The sequence below is a fragment of the Dipodomys spectabilis genome, unplaced genomic scaffold, assembly GCF_019054845.1.
Source record: "Dipodomys spectabilis isolate Male_0828 unplaced genomic scaffold, ASM1905484v1 ptg000136l, whole genome shotgun sequence".
Taxonomy (NCBI): domain Eukaryota; kingdom Metazoa; phylum Chordata; class Mammalia; order Rodentia; family Heteromyidae; genus Dipodomys; species Dipodomys spectabilis.
In genome coordinates, this window is record NW_024870813.1 from 10557686 (window position 1) to 10582620 (window position 24935).

General features: G+C 42.1%; 1 protein-coding gene across 6 annotated transcripts in view; it reads right to left on the bottom strand.

Annotated features, from left to right (window-relative positions):
* Positions 1-2909: 2909 nt before the first annotated feature.
* Kat6b (lysine acetyltransferase 6B) overlaps positions 2910-24935 on the bottom strand; it is a 172920-nt gene continuing 150894 nt past the window's right edge. For all 6 annotated transcript variants that reach the window (XM_042690157.1, XM_042690159.1, XM_042690158.1 and 3 more), the window contains 5 exons: positions 14308-14539; positions 12709-12868; positions 11762-12091; positions 8786-9077; positions 2910-7043 (listed from right to left, as the gene is read on the bottom strand). In XM_042690157.1, the coding sequence (XP_042546091.1) occupies positions 4498-7043; positions 8786-9077; positions 11762-12091; positions 12709-12868; positions 14308-14539 (3560 nt within the window). In that variant the 3' untranslated portion in view covers positions 2910-4497. The remainder of the gene's footprint in view (positions 7044-8785; positions 9078-11761; positions 12092-12708; positions 12869-14307; positions 14540-24935) is intronic.

Here is a 24935-nt window from a genome sequence, read left to right on the forward strand (position 1 = left end):
GCTGAGGGACAGCTCCCAGGCCCAGAGTTCAGGCCCCATGACCGGACCCAAAACAAAATACAAAAAACTGGAAATCATCATTTCGGTAAGTCATGCTCATGAGACGCAAATAGGTGTTCCAGGTCATTTGACCTGAAATCTAGAGCTTGGAGGAATGTTCACTACTGAGGATAAAAGTTTAGGTGTTGGGCTGGGAAGGTGGCTCAGTGGTAGAGTGCTTGCCTTGCATGCGTGAGGCCCTGGGTTTGATTCCTCAGCACCATAGAAGCAGTAAAAGCCAGAAGTGGCTCTGTGGCTCAAGTGGTAGGGCACTAGCCTTGACTGAAGAGCTGAGGGACAGCACCCAGGCCCAGAGTTCAGGCCCCACGACCAACAACAACAACAAAAAAGCTTAGTTGTTACCTATAGAGAGGTGGAACCACATTGGTTCACTATTTGAGGAGATGTGATGTGTCTAGGTCCAAGGACTGCCCAATGTGAATAAGTAGAGACAGGCCTGGGTAGAGGAAAATCGAGGAAGGGAATGAAGAAGGAATTACGAAAGCCTAGACAAAAACACGTTGAAGACACTGCTCCCTAATACAACAGTGCTTGAAGTTTGGGTATCTTAAGACTGATGGCCATCTTAGGCTTGCTTTGCAAGAGTATTAGTTAGAAATTATTATTTGCCAGTCAGCACATGGCTGGTACTGTACCACTTGAGCCATGCCTCCAGGTTGGCTTTTTTGCTGGTTAATTGGAGGAGTCTCAAGAATTTTCTGCTGGGTGGGCTGGGAATATGGCTCAGTGGTAGAGCGCTTGCCTTGCATGCATGAGGCCCTGGGTTCGATTCCTCAGCACCACATAAGCCAAAAGAAAAAAAAAGCCAGAAGTGGCACTGTGGCTCAAGTGGTAGAGTGTTAGCCTTGAGCTGAAGAACTGAGGGACAGCACCCAGGCCCAGAGTTCAGGCCCCAAAACCGGACCACCCCCCCAAAAAAAAAAATTTTCTGCTGGGGTCAGCCTCCTAACTAGGATTACAAGCATGAACCACCAGCACAGGCTGCACTTAAGTTTTTACAGCATCATATGCTCATTACCTCGCCTTTAAGTCAAAGAGGTGACAAGTTACAGTCTTTTCATTAAGTATAATGTTTTAGGAAAAAGCTGTGATTTGGAGACACTTGGGTCAGTTTCAGCTTACTAATTTCACCTGGGTGGGTTTGGGCACTCAAGTCAGCTTTGTGGCTCCCTATCTTGATCTGTAAATTGCAAGCAACTGCTCCATTTCCCATCATGTGGGATGGGAAGACTGGTCCCCAAAACACTTTGTGGCAATGTTGTCATGATTTCTAAAGCTGCATGCTGATGAAGAGCTGATGCCAGCGCACTTAGGCAGACTCCAGGTGAGCTATTAAGGCCCGTGAGACACCAAACCCTCCCCCCACCCCCCAACACCCAAGGCTCTGATTCTGGTCTGGCAGGTTTGAGGCAGTGACTGGTACTAGTCCCTAAGCACCCTCAAGGCAAACAGGGTGTGATTAGTAGACCCTTGCCAAAGGGGAGAGAGGTAAGTCTCAGCCTCCATAGATTAACTATATGAGGTGGGGACTGTGTGTGTGCATATCATCTGGTGTCTGGGATGTATGATATGTTGCTCAGGGGCCGGCAGATCTGGCCTCTCCTGACTCCTACCAGCAGCACCCAATCACTTGCCACTTGGAAGATGAACTGCGGATCTCCGTTCCCATCAGCATGGAATTCTGCTCTGCCTTTGCCATTGCTTGGCCCTTGCAGCAGTGACTTGGATGCTCTGTCTCTACAGTTAAATTACTGACTTGCAGGTGAAGGAACAAGAGGCTCAAAGGTAAAACGTGAGTACTAACCTCACTGCACTTGTAGCTGTGGAAAAAAAGAACAAGGGGTGAGAACACAAGGCTAAACTTGGTCATGTATCTTCCCTTCCCAGGGCCTTCTGTTCTGTACACTCTCTTGCCCTTTTTATTTGGAGACCACTTCAAGGTCTTTGCCTCTGCTGTGTACAACTTAAGTATTTGTGCCACACTAAGAGTAGTATCCATGTTTGGACACTTTGAGTTTAGTGTGACTGATTCACAGAGGTGCTAAGCACTCATTTCTAAACTTGCTGCTTGAATCAAGAATGTCTTAACTCTTGACATTCTTTGAATGCTACAAAATGTCTGAACACTCACTTAAAAAAAACAGATTGCACGCATGAGGCCCTGGGTTCGATTCCTCAACACCACATAAGCAGAAAAGGCTGGAAGTGGCACTGTGGCTCAAGTGGTAGAGTGTTAGCCTTGAGCTGAAGAGCTGAGGGACAGCGCCCAGGGCCCAAAGTTCAGTGCCACCACCGTCAGAAAAACAAACAAAAAACAAAACCTTTAGGCTCTAAAGAAAACATACAATCATTCACTCCTTTTTTAAAAAAATACCAGTCGAGTATTAAGTGTCCTGACAGCACTCAAATGCTGTCCCTGAACTTTTGTGTTTTAAGGCTGGCACCCTACCTCTTGAGACACAGCTCCACTTCTGGTGTTTTCTGGTCTGAGAGCAGGACTGGAGCTCTGTGTGATACATTCCACTCATTGGCAGTCAACCTACCTCCTGCGCCATGCCTCCAACACCCCATTTCTGGCTTTTTGATGGTTAATTAGTCTCACAGACTTTCCTGCCCTGGCTGGCTTCGAATGGTGACCCTCAGCTCTTAGTCTCCTGAGTAGCTAGAATTATTGGTGTGAGCCACCAGCACCCAGATCATACCTTTTGAAAGGGAATAAACATACAATCCCAAACTGGGTGTTATTTCATATTAATCTTTATAAAAACAAAGTTTACTACCACGGTATAGGTATAGAATAATGAGGTAGCTGTCTGTGTGGGATCTCTTTGCAAATGAAGATAGAAGTCAAAAAGAAAAAAAAATCACTTTATTTTAAAGACAATGATTGGCATACAGAAAGTATGCACTAGCATAAAATAAACTTTCATGAAAAGCATTAAAATCCATTATAAATTAATTTATTAAATAGGTATTTGGTATATGTGATGGTTTATTAGATATTACTCTTAATTATTGCCAACCCCTTCCCCAAAGTCAGAAACAAATCAGAAAACCTTGTAAGTCCAATTTACACTAAATTTATTTTCCCCAAATGTGTATGTGTTCTGAGATGTGACACACATGATACAGTTCAATTGGTCATTCTCTATCAATCATAATATGACAGGACACAGAGGCTAAAAATGGCTCATCATAATTTATTTTATGTTAAAATGTACAGCTTTTTTTTGTTTTTGTTGGTTTTTTTTTTTGAAGTAACTGACTAAAAAGAGAACAGATAAATACAAGAGTGTCGCTGGCTCCTATTTTATACAAGGATTACGCCTCTCCTGCTTGGCCCTTACTGTCACCCTGTACAGGTACAAAGGCTACAAAAAGGAAGCAATATAAACAGACACAAATAACTTTTTTTGCTTTTGTACATGCGATTTGTAAGCTTAGTTGAGCTATTCACAAGCTACTTCTCTATTTTTCCTTAAAAAATAACTCCAATATTTTATAAAGATAGAAAAATCTACAGATGGAATGAAAATGTAAAGTTAGAGGCATTTCCATAAAATAGCAACTTTACACCAAATTCACTATTTTTTTAAATCCTGCCAAGTATTTGGACATATATGAAATGTTTCAAAACCTGACAGATAAACACTGAGATATGCTTCATTCAATAAACAGAAGTCTGCATTTATAAAACAGAAAGCTGCCTTTTTCCCAAAGAAATCTGTCACCAAAATGGAAAAGGGTCTCAACGTTACACCAAATATTTAGCAATAAACCCTTTTGACTAACCAAATGGGAACAGCTTTTATAGCTCTTTACAGTTTTATAATTAACAAAAATATAGTTTTTTTTAAAACCCTCAAATTAGGGCACCCTAATCAAGGCAAAAAACTTAAGAAATGGCTTACTGTTAGCACAACACTTGTACAGTACTACAAAATGCACTGTCACTAACAAAGACATTAGCGGCATGCTGAAGTGTCTCCTTAAACAAAATATACAATAACTGAAATGCTAAAGGCATTTACATGGAGTGGACAGGGAGAGAAAAACAAAAGCTCTAGGCTCAATATTAAAACAGATAATTTGGGGCTTGATATCCATATTGTTTAATAGAAGCAGGCACAACAAGTGGCTGCTCCAACTTGTAGTCCAAGGAGAGGCCTTCTTTTGCAGAGAATTTTATATAAAAGTAACAGAAACAAAGGTACCAAAAAAGAAAAGGAAAGAGAGAGAGGAAAAAAAAAAAGAAAAACAACTTTTATAAGGCTTTCTGCTGCATACAGCTTTTTTTTTTTTTTTTAAATAAATGGTGCCAACAAATGTTTTTGCATTCACACCAATTGCTGGTTTTGAAATCGTACTCTTCAAAGGTATTTGTGCAGATCAATCCAATAGTGACGCCCAGTGGGTTTGGCGGACTGCCTAAGATGTCTACCTTCTCATGTAGGACCCATTGAGAGATTGCTTGGACATGCCCGTGTTCATGTAGCCGTGATGGCTGGGGGCTGTATACATCATGTTACTGTGGGGTGGGGTCTGCATTGGCTGCTGGGCGTATGGCTGGGTTCCCATCATGCCCATTTGCATCTGCATAGGGTATTGGGGCGTTTGGTTCATGTAGCCGTGGTTGCTGTGGTAGCCACTGTTCATCATGGGCTGGGACATGCTGTACCCATTCATGGCATTGAGGGTATTCATGTTCACGTTCACAGAATTGACATTGTAGGCTGGGGCTGGCATCAGGTTCACACTCATGTTCATGCCTCTTTGCATTGTTAAAGTCCGTGCAGGACCCTGCATGGCTACCGTCTGGGAGCGCCCATAGATCTGTGACTGATGGGTGGCAGCTGCTGGTGACAGAGATGCCGACTTGGTTCTCATGGAGACATGGCCCTTGCTGGCAATCTGGGTTTGCAGTCTTTGGCTGTGGGAGATGCCAAGATTTGATGCAGCCATGTTCCGCTGCAAAAGAGGCGGTGGCAGATTCATTGGAGGAGGAGTCAGGTTAGGGGGTGGGGTCATGGTAGCTTGTGCTTGAGGTCCACCTGGGACAGAGTGTGGAGACTGAGAAAGCTGAACAAGCCCTGTGTTACTTAATGGTGTGGACAAAGAGGCACTGTTTGCATAGGAAGTCACAGCAGCGGAATGGCTGTAAGGCAATGAATGATCAATAAGTGTATTAGTTAACTGCTGCAGTTTGGCAAGGCTGAAGGTGGCGGATGGCTGTGGGTAGTGCCCGGCCCCAAAATCACTTTGACCCATTCGCTCATATAAGCCAATGTTGGCGTTGCCCGCCTCGGGGATGTCAGCCAGCTGCATGGGCGGGGTGAAGTTAGCAGCCATGCTGCACTGAGCCAGCTGCTGGCTGCTGCTGGGAGGCCTCTCTACCACACAGCCTTGGGGAGACTTGACACTGCAGGTTGGGGGAGAGCTGATGCTTGTCTGCTGCAGCATGCTGCAGCTCCCACTCATGTTGGACATCTGCTGGGTGACGGCACAGCTGCTCTGTGTAAGATTGCTAGAGGTGAGGTTGCTATAGGAGCAGCTGTTCTGTGAAGAGCCATTTCCACAAATGCTGCCACCCATAGTAGAATCATAGCTGCTTGGGTTTTCGTAGTTCTCTGTTGTACTCTCAATACTGCCCAGGTCACTAAATCCACTGTCTACCACTTGCTGTGAGTGATCTGAAACTGATGGAACATCCATCATTGGACTGGTTTCCATGTTCTGCAAAGATGGCACTGAGATGGCACTCTGATCTGGGCTGATTTGGGCATAGCTGCTCTCCAGGGCAGGGACACTGGGGCTGCTGACAGAACGGACTGACTGGCCAGGATGGGAATGGACAGATGAAACTGGGCTGCTATGGTCTGACTGTTGGCAATCATCCAGCTGGGTGGCGATTTGTGGACTTTGGTCTGCATGAGTGTAGTTCTGTAGGCTTCTACAGGCCTCTTGAGTCTCTGCACAATCCTGAAAGGTGTCATCCTGCTCCCTGTTTTCCTGGGTCAGAGACTGAACTGCCTGCACGGTCTCTGAGTCAATTTCTGTGGTGGCTGTGTTTCCCTCCTTGAACTCAGATTCTGCATTGTCACTGTTCTTTTGGTCCTGCTTCTGGGCCTGTTCCTCTGGAGGCTCCTCATCAGACTCGGCTGCATTTTCAGTGTTCGGGGCAAGCTCCTTTGGCTCACTGTTACATGAAGCTGCAATGTCAACGCCACAGTCCATCAAGACCTCTGGGCTCGAATGACTAGGCTGAACACTAAGGTCTAAAAAAGCCTCCTGGTTTTCTAGCACTTCTTTGAAGGCTTCTCTTGGGAGATCTTCCTTGTCCACTCCCGCAGATTCCATGTGACTGTCATCTTCATCATCTGCATCGTGATCCTCATTGTGAGATGGTTCTTCATCCTCTTCCTCCTCCTCTTCATGATCATCCAAGTGCACAGGGTCTTCTTTGTCTGTGGAAATCTCTGGTTCCTCTTTTTCTTCACTTTTAGCACCATCCTGGTCTTTTTCTACAGTTCCTCCTCCTTCCTCCTCCTCCTCCTCTTCCTCCTCCTCCTCCTCTTGTTCCTCCTCCTCCTCCTCCTCAGGTTTGAGAAGATCTTCCTCCTCCTTTTCACCTGGTGATTTATTTGGACTTTCTGGCTCATTTGTTTCCTCCCTTCGGCTTGCATCCCGAGGCAGCAGGGGTTCCACAGTCTCCTTCACCTCCTGCTCGGTCTCCACGGGAGTAGAACTGATTTTGTCTTCTGAAATCTCCTTCTGTTCCTCCACTGTTCCTGGGTCATCAGGCTCCATGGGAGTTTCTGGCGGGGTGTATAAATTCAGTTTAAATCCAGTCTTCCTCTCTTTGTTTTGCCTCCACTTAGAGAGACCACGCTTTGTTCCTTTTGGCCATACTTGTTTGCACTTTAGAGGTTCAGGATTGTCTTTGCTGCCTTCTTTCAAGTTATTTGCAGTATCATCCATATTGTCTTGGTGAAGAGATAGATAGGGGAAGGAAGAAAAGTAAAGTTTAGAAATCATAACCATGGACATCTTGAATTCTTTCCTCTAATTAATTAGCCAACACTGCTTTCAATTTAGCAATTTTAGAGTTGATAGTAAAGATAATCAAGACTAATCTAGAATAGTATTAAAACATAAACCACATTACGTACCCTATGCCTGGGACAATATTTGAATTTAACATATATAGAAGGAGCATGGAGTTCCACAATATAAAAAACACTGATGTGAACATTTATAAGGGCAAAGGATTAATGCTAGATATATTTAAATCATCAGTGCATTTGGAAATTGACTAGAAGGCCAACTCCTACACCACCCTGAGGCAGTGAGTGACCTTCTGTCTGTGGGCATTTGCTGTTTCAAATAATCTCAATGACATTATTTACTTTGATTTGGATGTTTCTCTGGCATAAAGTAAACTGCATACCTCTGAAACATGAATAAACAAACAAATACACAAACACTAGTACATAGTGTAATCACTATGAAATGACTGAACACTTAAAATACAGATGTCCTTTTTTATCACTAAGTCTGTCCACACTGTATTGTGGATCAGTGTATTGTTCAAAGGTAAGGTCTGAACTATAAAGACAATTAGAAATAACCTTTAACTGTAATCTTTATTTCAGGTCCATTAACCTGACATTTATGTACCTCTATCTACAAGTAAATATAAAGAAATTTTTTAATATAAACATTAGCAAGCAAACATAGGAATAAGTATATACATATAGCACACCAAAGTGTTAACTTCAGAAGATTAAAGACCACACTAATCTACTGGAAACTGCAGTCAATGTAAAAGAGCAGTGCTTTTTATAAAGCACACTTATTGGAAACACTCTTTTGGAGAATAAAAATAATCACGGAAAAGATACCCTTTCCCCCCAAATATAGTGATTTCTAATCCAATCTGCCTAACAAGGTAAGCTCTAGTTCATTTGCATAATAAAAGAATTACACATACACCTGTGAGCGTTCAGTTTAGCTGAAAAGAATGCTTATGTGACATCTATGCTTCTTCAGAGGTTCCAAGTACCTGGCGTGAGTTAAGAGTCATCTAAGATGTTAAAACTGTTCCCTTTCTATTCACAACAGCAGGTAATAGCAATTCTAACAGCTCTAGAATGTATATTCTTATTCTAATATTACTAGTCCTAGCCAGCTTTTGTAGAGAGAGCACAACTCTGAAGATGAGTTTCTGATGATGATGATGGTCTGAACTTGGGCTTTGCCCTTGCTAGGCAAGTATTCTACTGCTTTACTCATTTCTAGCCCTTTGTGCTCTGGTTAGTTTTGAGATAGGATCTTGTGAACTTTCTGTCCAGGTGGACCTAGACTAGAGTCTGCCTGTGTAGTAAACAGGCCTGAGCCACCTTCTCCTGGCTCTGATAATTACTTTTAAGGTGAAGATGCTGTAAGGAATCAGGTATAATATGGCCCCAAAGAATTTCTAAAAGGTGAACATCACAAAGTAGAAAAGAAGGCAGTGATAATTTATCTTTAGGCAGCTTGAGAAGGTAACTTAGAAGCAGAAATAAGTTCTACTTCCACACACATGAAATCTCTCACTGTGGTATGTTAGTGTTATTTGTATGTGTGTTCATGTACACAAATTAAAGGACCAGGCTTGATTTTGTTATACCCAGGGTACAATATCATTCTCTCACAATACTTTATGCGGCAATAACCCTCTACTTACTTCTATAAGGGTCAGCATTCTTAAAACAATGATTGTCTTTTCTTTCCTCTTCTTCTGTTTGTCTTTTCTTCCCAGGCTGATGTTGGAATGCTTTTCTCAGGACTGGCCTCCTGCCATCTTCCTCTACATCAATCTCACAGGTAGGCTCCAGCTGTGGCATTGGCCTCTCCTCATCTGAGTTGTCAAAGGGCTCATTTAGTACTTCTGTTGTTTCAGAAATGGTCTCGGTTGTTACACTGCTGTTGATCCTCCTGCGTTTACGACCTCTTTTCTTCTTTAGTACAAAAGGCCTCTGAAATTAATTCCAAACAATATGTAGTGCTCATGAGAAATTAAATGGCTGAGTCGATATACAGCAAACATATTCTGAATGTGTGCCTGAGAATCTTACATATAAAGACTTCTGTAATGCCTTTGTACTTAACCTTCCATTTGATGTTTAACATCCCTCTCCAGTTCCCAACTACACAGGCAAGTGTTTTCCAAATAAAACAGTTGTTTACTCAAGCAGATGCTTCGAGAGAGAACATACTAGCAACTTGAGTGTATATCTTAAATGCTAAGCTTTGCTTTTCCAGCATATATTTTCTAAATGGCACTATCTGGCTTCAATATCCTCTGCACATGATGCACATTCTATGGTTATTATGGACCTTAGTGTTTCTATAAATGTTGCAATAATTAATTAGCCATCAGGTCATTCATTTATTACTTGATAACTGTTCCACTATATGCAAACATTATGGAAAATATAATGGTATATAAGACTGGTCTATGTGTTCCATTTCATAGGACACCAGAAAAGGGAGGGAAAAAAGGTGTTTATCGAATAAAATATTGCTCTACTGCTTAGAAAGTCAACAGTTATGACTGCTATGATGTAAGCAAAATATGTGATGATTCTACTAAAGTTTGAAATGAAAGACAAAAAGTTACATGTAAAATTGCTCTATGTAAAATATAAAGACTTTTTTTTCCCTCATTTATACTGAAGGCTGGCACAATTTTCCATTATTGCAATGTTAAAATATCCCAAGTGAAGAACTGTCTAATGATACAAAATTCAAATACAGTAATAACAGAGAAGTAGGCTTACTGCTAAAATACAATCTGTCAATAATGAGCTTGTTGAAAATATTGTCCACATAAAGGTTTAAAATATTTGGGTAAGCCAGCCTCCAGGAGTGGGGATGTAGCACAATAGTAGAGTGCTTACCTATCTTACACAAGGCCCTGGATTCCATCCCAGGACGGGGGTGGAAAATAGGGGAGGGTGGAAGTAGTCAACTTCCAGGCAAACTATGTGCAAAAATTACTGAATCATGTATTTTCAAAGTCTGAATATTTTTTTTTTCTTTTTTGTCGGTCGTGGGCCTTGAACTCTGGGCCTGAGCGCTGTCCCTCAGCTCTTCAGCTCAAGGCTAGTGCTCTACCACTCAAACTACAGTGCCACTTCCAGTCTGAATATTCTTAAAGAACACATGTAGGCTTATTAATCATATCCTATAATGTAACTACATCTGTAATTCAACATTTGTCAAATTAAAATTCCTAGTTTACTTGCTCTTCCTAAGATTATAGCATTTTCCCAAACATGAGAGTAGCCAATATGAAATAGTTACTTGGGGCTTGAACTTAGGGCCTAGGTGCATTTTGCTCAATGCCAGTGCTCTATCACCTGAGCCATTCATTTATATGGCCATAGACCATGTTGTGCCTAGATTCTGCCTTTTGATATCTGTAGATTTAAATTTCTCAACTGTATTCTAATAAATGAATATATTTTTTGTCATAAGAAATTAAAATGTTGAAGCCAGGCACCGGTGGCTCACGCCTGTAATCCTAGCTACTCAGGAGGCTGAGATCTGAGGATCCCGGTTTAAAGCCAGCCTGGGCAGGAAAGTCAGTGAGACTCTTATCTCCAATAAACCAGTAGAAAACTAGAAGTGGCACTGTGGCTCAAGTGGTAGAGAGCTCACCTTGAGCTGAAGAGTGCAGGGACAGCACGCAAGCCCAGAGTTCAAGCCCCACAACCGACAAGAAAGAAAGAAAGAAAGAAAGAAAGAAAGAAAAAGAAAGAAAGAAAGAAAGAAAGAAAGAAAGAAAGAAAGAAAGGAAGAAAGAAAGGAAAGAAAAGAAAGAAGTTAAAATGCTGAGAAGCTTAAAATCTACTTCATAGGATATTCCTTTCTGTCATCTTCCCACAGCTCCCCTCCTTCTGACTGCCAATCTTGGCTGAAAGAATTCTGGTTTGTGAACTAGAATGGCAAGTTTCCTGATAGAACTACACAAGGATGATGGCACTTTATACGTCTTGGATACACAAACAAAAAACTTGTCACTGATAGATACTGGGGATGAAGATATTGGATCTGGGAGAGCAATCACCTACAGATAAAAGTGATTGTTCCCTTTCTGTATCACTTTAGGTATGATCTGGAAAAACCACCACATGATGAAGATATGAGGCAGGTCAATAATAAGTAGTTGGTCACAAATGCAAATTATCAGGGTCTAAAATACCACCCCCGCCCCCCAAGTTTATGTCAAGAACAACAGAAAGAAACACTAGTAGAGAACTGAGCTTGGAATTTTGGGTGTTCATCTGGCTCTGGCTCCTGATTCATGTGACCTGGGCTCCTGGCTCCAGTCTCAGGCCTTGAAGGGTAGTTTTGTTTATGTGCTCTCTGGGGCATCCCTTTCAGTCCCCATAACTGCATTTACTCTTCTCCCTCAGACCAGCAGGTGGCAGTGACTACCAAAGTAGGAAACTGGCTCATCCCTGGTTTCCTGCTATTAGTACCAGTAAACCTTATCATGGCCATAAAATAAATGATTATGTTATCTGTTCAGTGGGATTTTGTACATATAAATGCACCTGGAGTACAGAGAAAGAACAGATATTAAGAGATGGAACACTGACTCTGCCAAGTAAGATCTGATTGAAAACAATGGAGAATCTAAACAGACATATACCTTTCTCTTTATGACAACCGACTGTGGTTTAGTCAATCGTGGGGGAGAGCTTAGAATATTTTCTTCTTCCTCCTCTTCTTCCTCTTCTTCTTCCTCCTCCTCCTCCTCATCTTCCTCTTCTTCCTCTTCTTCTTCCTCTTCCTCACTGCTCTCTTTAGATAACTCCATCAGCTGCCCTCGATCCCCTGCTACTGGCCGGTTCTCCGGGGAATTCAAGTATTTATTTTTCGATTGTACTTTTGCAGGTGATTGCCTACTGTTGGCTCTAGATGACACAATTTCTTGTTCTTCCTTTTCCCAGCAGCTAGCTTGTTCCATTAGTCGCTCAGCCTGGGGAGGGGGCAAAGGGAAGGGAGTGAAAATGGTGGCTGGTGAGAGGGCAATTGTGCAGTTAGGCCTCTAAGGATCAATGACAGAGGGTCTCTAAGTGGGTTCTTCTCTGATTAGAACACTTAGCCAGCACAGCAAATTCCAGCTGCATCAACTCAGGACCCCTTTGCATCAGTTAGGATAACAAATCAAAGGAGATTGGGTTTCATGGGATATTTAGCAGTATTAATGATGCAGCGAATTGATTTGAGTCCTTTATCACTACATTACATGCTCACTGGCACGGAGCACTTTAAGCAAGTTCATAAACACAAAGAATCGATTGACACTGCAGCCTTGGAGCTCAGCACCAAATCTGATCTGATTACATACTGTCAGTAGTGAAGAATGCTGCTTTGTGATCAATGATAAATGTTTCATTTTTTCATACTCAATTCAATAAAATTATCATATCTTACCATGCAACCTCAGTTAGGATAAATTAGTGCCATATCATTTCACAAGCTTTCTCTATATAACCAAGCCTTTGACAATGATGTTAATGACTTTCTTAGCTTAAGAGAGCTGTTAAGATTGAAGTCACACAGCTTAGGATGATGAAACCAACCAATCATTACCTCCTTTTCAGCTTCCCGCTCTTCTTCAGAAACTGCAGCATTAGAAATTAAAATTGGGGTCCACCTCAGACTATCTGGATCAAGTTCATTGGCTCGGGAACAGGTTTTCAGCTTTTCCATGTGGTCCAGTATCAACTTTTCCCTTCGAATGATTACAAACCTGTAATGTGGAACGGTAGACAATGTGCAATCAAAAGCTGAAATTTCTTTTCACCTTTATATACTGATACAAAGTAGCATTAGTATTACCTGGGTTAGGAAAAATCAGTACATTACAACTAGCAAGGAAGTATCATTTCATGCTTTTATTTTTATTTTTTATTTTTTTGGGTCTGGTCGTGGGGCCTGAACTCTGGGCCTGGGTGCTGTCCCTCAGCTCTTCAGCTCAAGGCTAGCGCTCTACCACTTGAGCCACAGCGCTACTTCCAGCTTTTTTTCTTTTTGCTTATGTGGTGCTGAGGAATTGAACCCAGGGCTTCAGGCATGCAAGGCAAGCGCTCTACCACTGAGTCACCTTCCCAGCCCCTCATGCTTTTATTATAGGTGAAAGATTGTTTTTTCTTTTTTGGTGTTGCTCCTGGGGCTTGAACTTCACTGACCCCTGAGCTTTTGTGCTCAAGGCTCTACCACTTGAGCCACAGTTCCACTTCTGGGTGGTTAATTGGAGATAAAGAATCTCACAGACTTTTCTGTCCAGGCTGGCTTCAAATCACAATCCTCAGATCTCAGTATCGGGAGTAGCTAGGATTACAAGTGTGAGCCACTAATAACCAGGCTGAAAAGTTTTGATAATACCATCAAGAAACCCAAGCTTAGCCGGGTGCTGGTGGCTCACGCCTGTAATACTAGCTACTCAGAAGGCTGAGATCTGCAGATCGCGGTTCAAAGCCAGCCCGGGCAGGAGAGACCGTGAGACTCCTATCTCCAATAACCACCAGAAAAACCGGAAGTGGCGCTGTAACTCAAGTGGTAGAGCGCTCGCCTTGAGCTGAAGAGCTTGAGGGACAGCGCCCAGGCCCAGAGTTCAAGCCCCACGGCCGACCAAAAAAAAAAAAAAAAAGAAACCCAATCTTGGGCTGGAATGTAGCTCAGTGGCAAAGTGCTTGCCTAGCAGTTGCAACGTGCAATCCCAGTACCAAAAAGGAAAAGACCAAAAAAAAAAAAAAAATACAGTTAAAAAAAAAAACCCAAGGGCTGTGAAGGTGGCTCAGTGGTAGAGTGCTTGCCTTGCATGCCTGAGGCCCTGGGTTTGATTCCTCAGTACCACATAAGCAAAAAAAAAAAAAGCCGGAAGTGGCACTGTGGCTCAAGTGGTAGAGTGCTAACCTTGAGCTGAAGAGCTGAGGGACAGTGCCCAGACCCAGAGTTCAGGCCCCACAACCGGAAACCTGCCCCCCCCAAAAAAAACCCAAACAAAACAAAGAAACCCAATCTTTAACTGGAATACACATGCCTAACTTGCAGGAACCTTTTTTTTTTTTTATTTTAATTTTTATTTTTTGTGAACATACCGTACAGAGGGGCCAGGAACCTTTCTGATGAGAGATGTTTTTAGAGGCTTTTAGATGTTTTTTAGAGACTTGGGGCCTGAAGACTTACCTGCCATCCCTCTTGTCAATCATGTGGAGGTGTTGCAGAGTGGTTGCGATGTCATGTGGGCACATGCCTGTGGCTCTGCTAATTGACTTGATGCTAATATGCCTCTCATGATGGTGATAGAGGTATTCTAAGATGACGCTCTTCCAATAGGCCAAGTAGGAGAGACGGCCCAGATCAGAGAGTGGCTTTTCAGGAGACCCTGCCTGGCCTTCTCTTCTAGAAAGCAAATAGCCTAGGGCAGAAAAAGCAAAAGTTCATTGGGATTTTTCCCAAGCTAGGAACCAGGAGCCACTAGAAATAGCAGCAAGGTAAAAAACAACAACACTACTGGAGTGCATCTTTATATGTATGTAGCTTCTTCCCATTTACAGTGATTCGATCTCAAGGAAGTTTATCCTTCTGAATCTTTTATAGTGGCACTCTAAGTCAATTCATACAGCTAGCAAGCAACATTCCAGGCATACATGGTGGCATATCTAACAAAAAGATGAATGCTAAGACTGAAGACATTACTTCTGGTAAGGCTCCACATCTAATCTCCCACCGGCTTTAAATTCCTTCCAAAGCTCAATGTCAGGCACTTACTCAGAAATCCTGTTGAGAGACCACCCCAAACATTAACCAGCAAGTTGTTTTCCACAGGAAGGACCTAATGACCCTTTGACAGCTGGGTCTTAATAAAAGGGAAGGGCCTTGGTTGACTCAGAGTCTATATTGCCTGTTACATTTAACTAGCTGGGTGATCTAATAAAAGAATGTCTTTCAAGTCGACTGCTGCAACTCACATCTGCTTCACCAGCTCTATTTTCACCTCTTTCATGGAAATTAACTTATAATCCAACCCCAGAACGTTGTTCCTACAGATTAAATAAACAACAACAACAAAAACACCCTCAAACTTTCCTGTATATACTCTGAATCCTTAAGACTGTTAAGCTTTTGAACACATTCTACAACATCACTGCAAAGGTTCCTTGGCAAAGAACACTGAAATGAGAAATACTTTAAATCCACTTGAAAGTAATGAATGAAAGCTGGCGGCTGTCTCAGTAATTAAGAGCCACTTAGGAGCAGAGAAGAAATGGTATAAACTAATGATGTCTACCTTGCTCTAATTATCTTTTTCAACAGTCTCACCTTCATGAACTTCCTGAATTTAAACAAACATCAACCACATACAGTAGGTGGCAGCAATTACAAAAACGTGCTGCTCTATAAACCACCCAAATCTTCGGCATTTTTCTTCTTTATCTACATTTCCAAAATGGCTGCAAGAATTTTAAGGATTTTTTGTTGTTGTTGTTACAAGGGGGAAAAAACCCATCAATGCTTTGAGCATTCCTGTCTCTCAAAAGTCACTGCTGATAATGCAGAAATAGAGAACAAGAGATGTAACCTGAACTCTATAGGATTATAATCATAGCATTTTGCATCTTGATAGCTTTAATCTGAATGCCATTACAAAGAATAGGCAGAAATTTAACAGAGGTTTTCTGGCACCTTCTGACTTAGTTGTTTCTTGAATTCATGTTTAAGTACAAGGTATTTGATTGAATGCAAACAAACATTTTTACAGTCAAACCACTCATCACACAAGACTTTCAATAGCAGTGTTAGGAATGCTAACATCAATGGCCACGGTGTGAAAGCCAGCCCATATCACGTTCTGTCAACATCAGAAAAAGCTCTGCGCCAGAGTGCAGAGGGAGCCCAGACCTCAGAACACAGATAATTGGCACATTCGTCACCCGCCTCCTAAGTGCTTGGCACATGCTGAGAAATTTACTCAGTCAGCTGGAGGCCCCAGCTCGGTAGTCCTGAGGGGAGAACCATAGAACCATGAAAAAGAGCTATCCCCCACCCCCCTTTGCCCATGAGATCTCACAATTTAAAGTCCCCTGAAGTGACTGTGGAAGTCCCCAGGTCATCACTGGTTCTTATCTGAGCCCTACAGATGGGGGACAAGAAGTCCCCCTTTTGGCCTGACAGATTTCTGTACAACCAGAGGGTTCAGAAAGTGTATGTGTGTCCCTCCCCTACTGCAAGAAGCACAGAAGCTGAAAAGCACAGGCTCTTTTTTGTTCTGGCCTACCCTCTCACAGTTCCTGCTCTGGACTAAGGAAACAGCTAGAATTTCCCAAACACCTTCTTACCTAGCTGTTCATGGTTTTGCATCCCAAGGTAGTACAGAAGGTATATACCTTCTGTAGGTATATATATATATATATATATATATATATATATATATAGGTATATACCTATAGGGATCTGACCCTAAAGGGTGGTGAGGCTATTCAAGCTAGTAGGCAACTTGGGGTCTTAGGAACATTTAGACATCTTTCAGCACAACAGACAGCTATTATGTTAAGTGGCAGTCTGCTGAGATTCTCTACTGCACACCAGCTGCAGCCTGAGATTGATCCTGACCATCCCAGAAGTCTAGGGGCCGGGCCAGGCAGGGTGATGAGCATCTTCCCAGCCAACACTCTCCTACTGTGATAGCAAAGGCTAGAGGCAGCTGATGCATGTTAGGAGGAGAGAAACAAGTGAAGTGGATCCCTAAACTACATGAAGAACATTGCAGAGATTTTCAGGGATGCCATGCTCCAAAACTGCACACCACATAACGCCACTGTCCCAAGGTACCCTGCATTGCCTTCAGTGATTGCCTCTTTCTCCTTTGGATTCCCAAGACCCTCAAGGAATTTACAACCAGTACAAAGAAATGACATGCATACCAAGACCTGTTTAGAAGCCCACAAAGTCATCTCTTGGAGGAAGAGGAAGTTTGGGATTTAAATTTCTCAGATCAAGATGAACAACAGATGTATTTTATACTCCTTACTTGTTAATAAAATCAGAATGGCAATCTGAATAGTTAAGAAGGAAAGTGTGTGTCATGTCTGTCCTATCCTATAATGTCACCTGTAGCAAGGAACTAGCCTGTCCAGAAGCTGCAGCTGCCAGGGCTTCACTATTGTGAACTTGATAACATGGGATTTGAAATAAGGAGCTTCTTCCCAGGCCTGATGGCTCATGCCTGTAATCCTACTCAGGAAGCTGAGGTCTGAGGATCATGATTCAAATCCAGCCTGAGTGAGTAAGTACATGAGACTATAGTTAACCACCCAAAAAAAGTCAGAAGTATGTGGCCCAAGTGGTAAAGTGCTAACCTTGAGCTGAAAAAGCTCAGTGACAGTGCCCAGGCCCCAAGTTCAAGGCTGGGGGCGGGGGGGGGGGGGGGGGGAGGGGAAGGGAAGAAGGAGGAGGAGGAGGAAGAAGAAAGGAGCTTCTCACTTTTTGTTTATTCCTACCTTTTCTAGGCTCTTCACAGTATAATTACAATATAATGTACCGACAGAATAATAATTTTTTTAACTTTTTTTTTTTTTTTTGGGTCCGGTCATAGGGCCTGAACTCAGGGCCTGAGCGCTGTCCCTCAGCTCTTCAGCTCAAGGCTAGTGCTCTACCAATTGAGCCACAGCGCCACTTCTGGCTTTTTTTTCTGCTTATGTAGTGCTGAGGAATCGAACCCAGGGCCTTATGCATGCAAGGCAAGCGCTCTACCACTGAGCCACCTTCTCAGCCCCAGAATAATTATTTTTTGTAAGAACATTTTACTTATTAAGGACAGAGATGTGATTGGTTTAGGTTACTGCTCTAAACTTACCAAAAAGAATCCAAATAATTGATCTAAGATGCAGGGAAATAAAAAGCACTTTAACTTGGAAACCGGTATATTATCCTGAAGCATCTGAAATAAGTACAATATGCCCCTGGTGAATAGATTCCCATGGTGTGCTAACACCTCTCCTTAATACAGGATAGTTTCAGTCAGAAAACCTCAACTCCCTGTGGGGAAACCTGGCTGTTTCAAATGGAAACAAAGTGATGTGTGGAGGACAAATCCCAGTAGCTGCTGTAGAATTAATTGCTGGTGAAATTATTCCCTTGAAGTTGCCTGTGAGCCAGAGGTACTGGTGAACAGCACTTACTCCTGAGTGGGAGCCTCATAATTGAAAAGTGAGTGGTCCATAAACCCCTCACCCACGTCAACTCTCCTGGCTTGCTCATTTCCTTCACTGGGACTACTTAACCTGGGGAGGGTGAGGTCTGAGTATTGAAGCAGAGGCTACCACACACTTAATTCAAAAGATTAAGAAGATAGCTGCTTGATGAGAAAAGAAGTATATGTTATTTCTGTTTAGGCAGACTAGTCAATTCTCATTTTAACTAATTCTGGCCCATTGCTTTGAAATGGTAACTCCCTCCCAAGGAGACAGTATAAACTCTGGTGAAGAGTTGTCTTTATGTGGACAGATCCAATATAATACAAAGGACCTTGGCAAAGGTCCTTTTTGTAGATTTAAACTCCCAAATTCATTTAATCTCAGCGTAATAATTGCCAAGCTCACTCTCACATATGTTAAAGCCTCCCTTTTCCATGAGTGATTAAGATTGCAGTGTGGATCAAGAGCAGAATAATGTTCTCAGGAAAGGAAAGGGCAAAGGGGTCTCTTCCTTCTCTCATCCTTGTATCTTCTACTGTGTAAAGCCAAACCATATGAACTTCCTCAAATACTGAAGTGTAAACTTGGGCAAGCTACTCACTGCTGACTCCCATCTGTCTGGATTATGTGGGTTCAGGGTCACCAGATGTTTTTAGGAGAAGATAATCTTCAAGGATTACATATCTTTCATCAGACACCTGTTAAGCTCAACAAACCCCACCAAAAGATCCCCATCAATAGGCAGAAGTGGGTTTGCAAGCCTGGGAACAGACACAAGGCTGGGGGATTTATGGTAGCTCTTGAGCACAGGAAACCTGATGCCTCTGACCATCTAGCTCATGCTTAGAGATGGCAATTTGCTGGTCTGTGCTCATCTATTATTGGTTTCTAGGGGTAAGCAGCACTGTGACTACGAGGATGAATGGCAAATTGACAGCTTAAATACTGATGGATGATCTTGATGGGCTATCTATAGCTCCTTGTTTAAATATAGTGGTGATTTTGAAATTAGTGTAGAAGGAAGTGGAGCCTCAGCTTCCTCACTATTATAAGAGAACAGCAGTACCCTAAATAACCAGTAACCTGCTGACATCTTATGCTTCCCAATTATTAAGATACAAATGCTGCCAGGGGTCAGTAACTCATACCTACCATCCTGGCTAGGCAGAAGGCTGAGATTGGCAGATTGTAGTTTGAAGCCAGCCCAGGCAGATAAGTCTGTGAGACTCTTATTTCCAATAAACCACCGAAAAGCCAGAAGTAGAGTTATGGCTCAAATAGTAGAGCAACTAGCCTTGAGCACAAAAGTTCAAGGACAATGTCCACACACACCGCGCGCGCACGCACGCGCGCGCGCACGCACGCGCACACGCACACACGCGCACACGCACACACGCACACACGCACACACACACACACACACACACACAAAACAAAAGATAGATACCTCCTTGACAAAAAATGAACATTTTGGAACTTTTTGGATGTTTTACATTTTATCAGATTGGTTTTGGAATTGTGTAAGTTTAAGATGCCTTTTAATAGATTTTAGGTAATTTATGTAACAAAGGGATTAAATAGGCTCCTCAAAATCCAGACCCACACAATTAGGAACCTGCTAGAACTGCAGATTCTCAGACTCTATGTCAGACCCCATGAATCCTAGTCTCTTGGGGTTAAGCTTTCACAGACTCCTAAGTGATGCTGATGCACACTAGCTTGAGAACCACTGTTATAAACTGCTCTGGGCCTGAGAATGTGAAAAGCTTGCATATTAGAAAGAATCACTGAATGGCAGTGGGATCAGGAGTCTTAAATAGATCTCACTCAGCTCCTTGCTGATAGAAAACAGAATGGATTCTCCAAATCCCCACCAGCCAGCTCTGTCTTTATGCCTGTGCTTCAGAGCCCCTCATCGTGGAAACAAATCAGCTCCAAATGCTACACAGACCCTAACTCAGTAAGCATCACATTCTTACACTGTGAACAGCAAGGTCTGTACATTAAATCAGTGGTTCTCAGACATCTTGGTCTCAGAACCTCTTAACATTTAAAAATGTTACTTAAGATTTTGAAGAGCTTTTGTTTATAAGAGCTATATCTACTGATTTTATTGAGAAATAAAAAAGTATTTATTAACCCATAAACATATTATGGGTTACCTTTCTTTTTTGGGGTGTGTGTGGGGGGAATGATTAGTTGAGGGGCTTGAACTTGGGGCCTGGGAGCTATCCCTGAGAACGACCACTTTGAGCTACATAGCCACTTGTGAATTTCTGGTGATTAATTGGAGGTTTCCTCACTGGGCTGTTTTTGGACCATGATCCTTAGATCTTAGCCTCCTGAGTAGCTAGGATTACAAGTGTGAGCCACCAGTGCCTGGCTTATTACCTTAATTTTTATGAAAGAAAAAAGAAAAAAAAACCTGACATTTTTGGGCATGGCATGATGGGTCACATGACACAGGAGGCAGAAGTGGGAGGAGCAGTCTCAGACCAATGCCTGGCCAAAAAAAAAATGAGACCCTGCCTAAAACACAAACCAGAGTTGTAAGCATAGCTCAAGTGGTAAAGCACTTGCCTAGCATGCACAAAGCCCTGAGTTCAAACTTCCAAAAAAAATAAACACCTACATTTTTCTTCCAATTAAAAAAAAAATGAAACCCTACATTTTCTAAGTTATAAGTCAAACAATAGAGAAGAGCTTTTTTGCAAATCTTCTCAATGTCTGGCTGAAAAGAAAATAGCTAGATTCTCCTATTAACTGGGTAGCCCAATCTATTGTGACATCATAAGTCATGAACACTTTTGGGAAACTCCCCTATACACTCATGGGAGAATGAGAATGTAAAGGAAAAATAGTATTACTTTAAAGTAGTTATGACCCTGTGGACCACACTTTGGGACCATTTTACGAAACATGGACAATGAGAACATGTAAAGGTAAGGCAACAATGCCACAAGTGTTTTAAAGCAAGGACATAAAAAGAAGGCATTGTATCTGAGAGCTACATCACCTGGAATAGACTCTAAGGCCTATTATGTCCTAGCTATATGACCCTGGAATATGTATTTATTTAACCTCTGTGTTTCAGAATCCTCATTTATAATGTACAGATAATAAACATGCTTATTTGTCACAGATGTTAGCATCACAAGACCTAATAAAAACTTGTGGCACATTTCAGTAACCCTGTATAAATGTTAGCTATTATTATTATTAAACATATTGAGTGAATGAAATCTCAAGGCAATCATCTGTGTGACTAAATACTCTTATGGTAGGGGAAACAAAAGAAAATTTGGAAAGAAAATTGCTCTGTGGAGTCAGAATGATTCCTTTTCTTCCTTTTCCCACCACCTCAAACAGAAGTTCTTTCTCCAAGCCATTCTCCTTTCCTCCCCTCTCCAGCTATCCATCCAAATATAAATTTAATTAAAAGACTATGGAAAAACTTTCCGCCTCAGGAATAGTCTGAAGAAACTTAGCAACTCCAAATTTCCAGCAAGCACAGTTCTGTGCCCTCAAATCCCCTTTGGGCTTCAAGTCTCTCACTTCAAGGATTACCCCAAGAAAACAGCAAGCCAATCACAGCACAAAAACAATGCCTTCTTAGGGCTTCAACAGAACCTTGAGCTAGTCCCAAGACAGATGTAACAAAGACCCACATGTTCTACAAGACTCAAGTGTGTCCTTGGGAAAATGGCCTGAGCCAGTGAAACCCGAGGAATGGAGACAGCAGGTCTTTGGGAAAAGGCTACTGGCTAATCTGGGTCACATCCCAGCCTGTTTCTCTAGGCTACTCTTAGATGTCTCTTCTCAAAGACCTCACAGGCTCCCTGGCAGACAATGCCAGCCAGCATTGAGCTCTTCTTCAATTATGTGTATGAAGGAAGAGGGGAGGGAACATGTTCTAGTCCTTTGCTAAGCATTGCCCACTTCTCCAAATCTGTTCCCGAAAGGTCCTTCAGGTCCTCTCAGTGGAAGGCTTTGTTTGGGAGGGGAATGACTCCCTGGTTCCTCGTGGTATGTATGTGTCGACCATGCTAGGGTTTACTGGAAAGTTTCCATGGTTCCATGGGTGGCTGTGGACTCTCTTGAAGGCAGTAGTAAACTTACATGGTCATCACCCAGAAAAAAATGTAGATGTTTACATAGAAAATGCACTCATAATTAGGGAGAACATCAGGTGATGGGAAAGGGATTCCCCTCCTTTGTGGTACCTGTAGCATACATGGACTGAACATTTGTGAATGTCCTTCTGACTTGAGCGGCTGGGTTGAAGCAGCTGAGGGCCATTGACAAATATATGTGATGGCCAAATACCAAAGGAGAGATGTTATACTCTCAATCTCATTTGTAGCAAAACTAAAGTTATTTGAAAAAGGCAAGATTAAAAAATGCTTACTTAAATATATTTGGAAAATAACCAAATTAATTTTTTTTCTTTCTGGTTGTGGGGCCTGAACTCAGCTCTTCAGCTCAAGGTTAGCGCTCTGCCACTTGAGCCATAGCCCCACTTCTGGCTTTTTCTGCTTATGTGATGCTGAGGAACTGAACCCAGGGCCTCATGCATGCAGACAAGCACTCTACCACTGAGCCACCTTCACAGCCCTGAACCTGGGGTTTCTTTGCCTATATTTTTGTTTGTTTGTTTTGTCAGTCATGTGGCCTGAACTCTGGGCCTGGGCACTGTCTCTCAGCTCTTCAGCTCAAGGCTCGTGCTCTACCACTTGAGCCACAGCACCAGCTTTTTCTGCTTATGTGGTGCTGAGGAATCAAACCCAGGGCCTCATGTATGCAAGGCAAGCACTTTACCACTGAGTCACCTTCCCAGACTCTCTTTTGCCTACTTTTATAGGTCTCTTATAGGTTCTGCAAGAGTAACTTAGACAGTTCAATCTAATATCTAATCACCTGGTTTAATTCTACCCAACAGATATGGGGCATGTTTATACCATGTGAACACGGTCATAGATTTTACAACCAGGCTCTGAAAGACAGGATGGTTTGAAGAGCAGTTTGCTTTTCTGTTCACACTTTCATTAGCTCCCTAAAATACTGTGTGTGTGAGCTGTAATTTTCAGAAACAGGACAAAATGTGTTTTAATTCCAACTCTGGATAACGAGCTTTCGCATGCAAACACAAGCATACAGTAAGACTGAAGGAAAGAGTGAGAACAGAAATCTCTTTAAAAAGTTCCTTTGTCTGGGTGCTGGTTTGCTCATACCTGTGATCCCAGCAATGATAAGTTGCCTAAATGTAGGCCAATCTCAGCTCAGGTTCTCACCCAGATGAGAAGCAAGACTCTATCCTAAAAATAACCAGTGAAAAAAACAGAGCTAGAGGGTTCACTTAGTGGTATTGTGCCAGCTTAGCTGTGTTCAAATTCCTAGTTCCACTAAACAATGAAAACAACAAAACAAAACCAAAAATCAAAAAACAATTATCCTTTGTTATCTGGGTGTGATAGTGCTCGTCTGTAATACTAGCATAGGAGGCTGAGCTAAGAGGATCTTGAGTTCATTGCCAGCCTGGACTATATAGTGAGAGCCTGCCAAATAAAATAAAAATAAATAAACAAATAAATGTAAACAAAGTGTTTTCAAAGGAGATCTCAAAAGTGAATTGACAGTCTTTGAGGTAACTTCCTTGGATCTGACTGACCAATTACTGTTGAAAACTAAAGTCCAGAAACATCTCTAGTTGCCCTCAGGGTGCCTAGACAGACAAACACATCTTACTGGTTTTCTTCATCTCCCAAAATCTTTTGAGCAGGAGATGAATTAAAGCCCATTTTCAAGTTTGCACATATGCAAGCTGGGGATGGGAGCTGAGGATGGGATATTCATAGTGACTGGTTGTCTTGACAGTGGATTTGGTGTCATGTAGGCATATAATGTTAGGTAGAAGGAAAACAAAACCACACGCAATGTCATCACTAACAGTATTTTTAAAAAAATCACTATTCCTCCTTAAGCTATAGACAGTATATATCCTAGAAAGGGTCACTGTGCTATTTAGACTGTTAACATGAATGAAAATTAGAGATGAGATTTCAAAAACTATTACTATGAGCACTGACTCACGACTGTCTGACAGTATTATCCTAGAGTCTTTTATTATGTGGTGACTGTCAAAAATCCCCACCCAATTTTTAAAGGGTTGGAATGGCTTGTAGTATATTTCAATAGTTGAGTGTCTACTGTGTGTTAGGCTCTGTTCTTGTTAGGTTGAAATGAGGGAAAAGTTTTCTGAAGTTTAATTTGTTAACTACTATGCAACTGTTGAACACAAGAACCACAAACTACGTAAGTAACAGGAACTCAAATGGACATGTTCATAGCTAAAGTTCATTTTTAAAAATCAATTCAATATGCTACACTACAAGCAATCAATCACACTGCAGTCATGATTATAAACCAAAATACAACAGATACTCACAGAGTATATACAACTAAGTGGAAGTGTGTGATTATGGACCAGTAGATTGAAACTGTAAATTATGTAACTGTCTCTTGTAATTACCCTGGTTAGGCACAGAAACAAACTTCCTGTATAATTTTGCAGGAGAATGGTGACTGAGATATATAATCACTTTTTAGTTGGGTTTAACC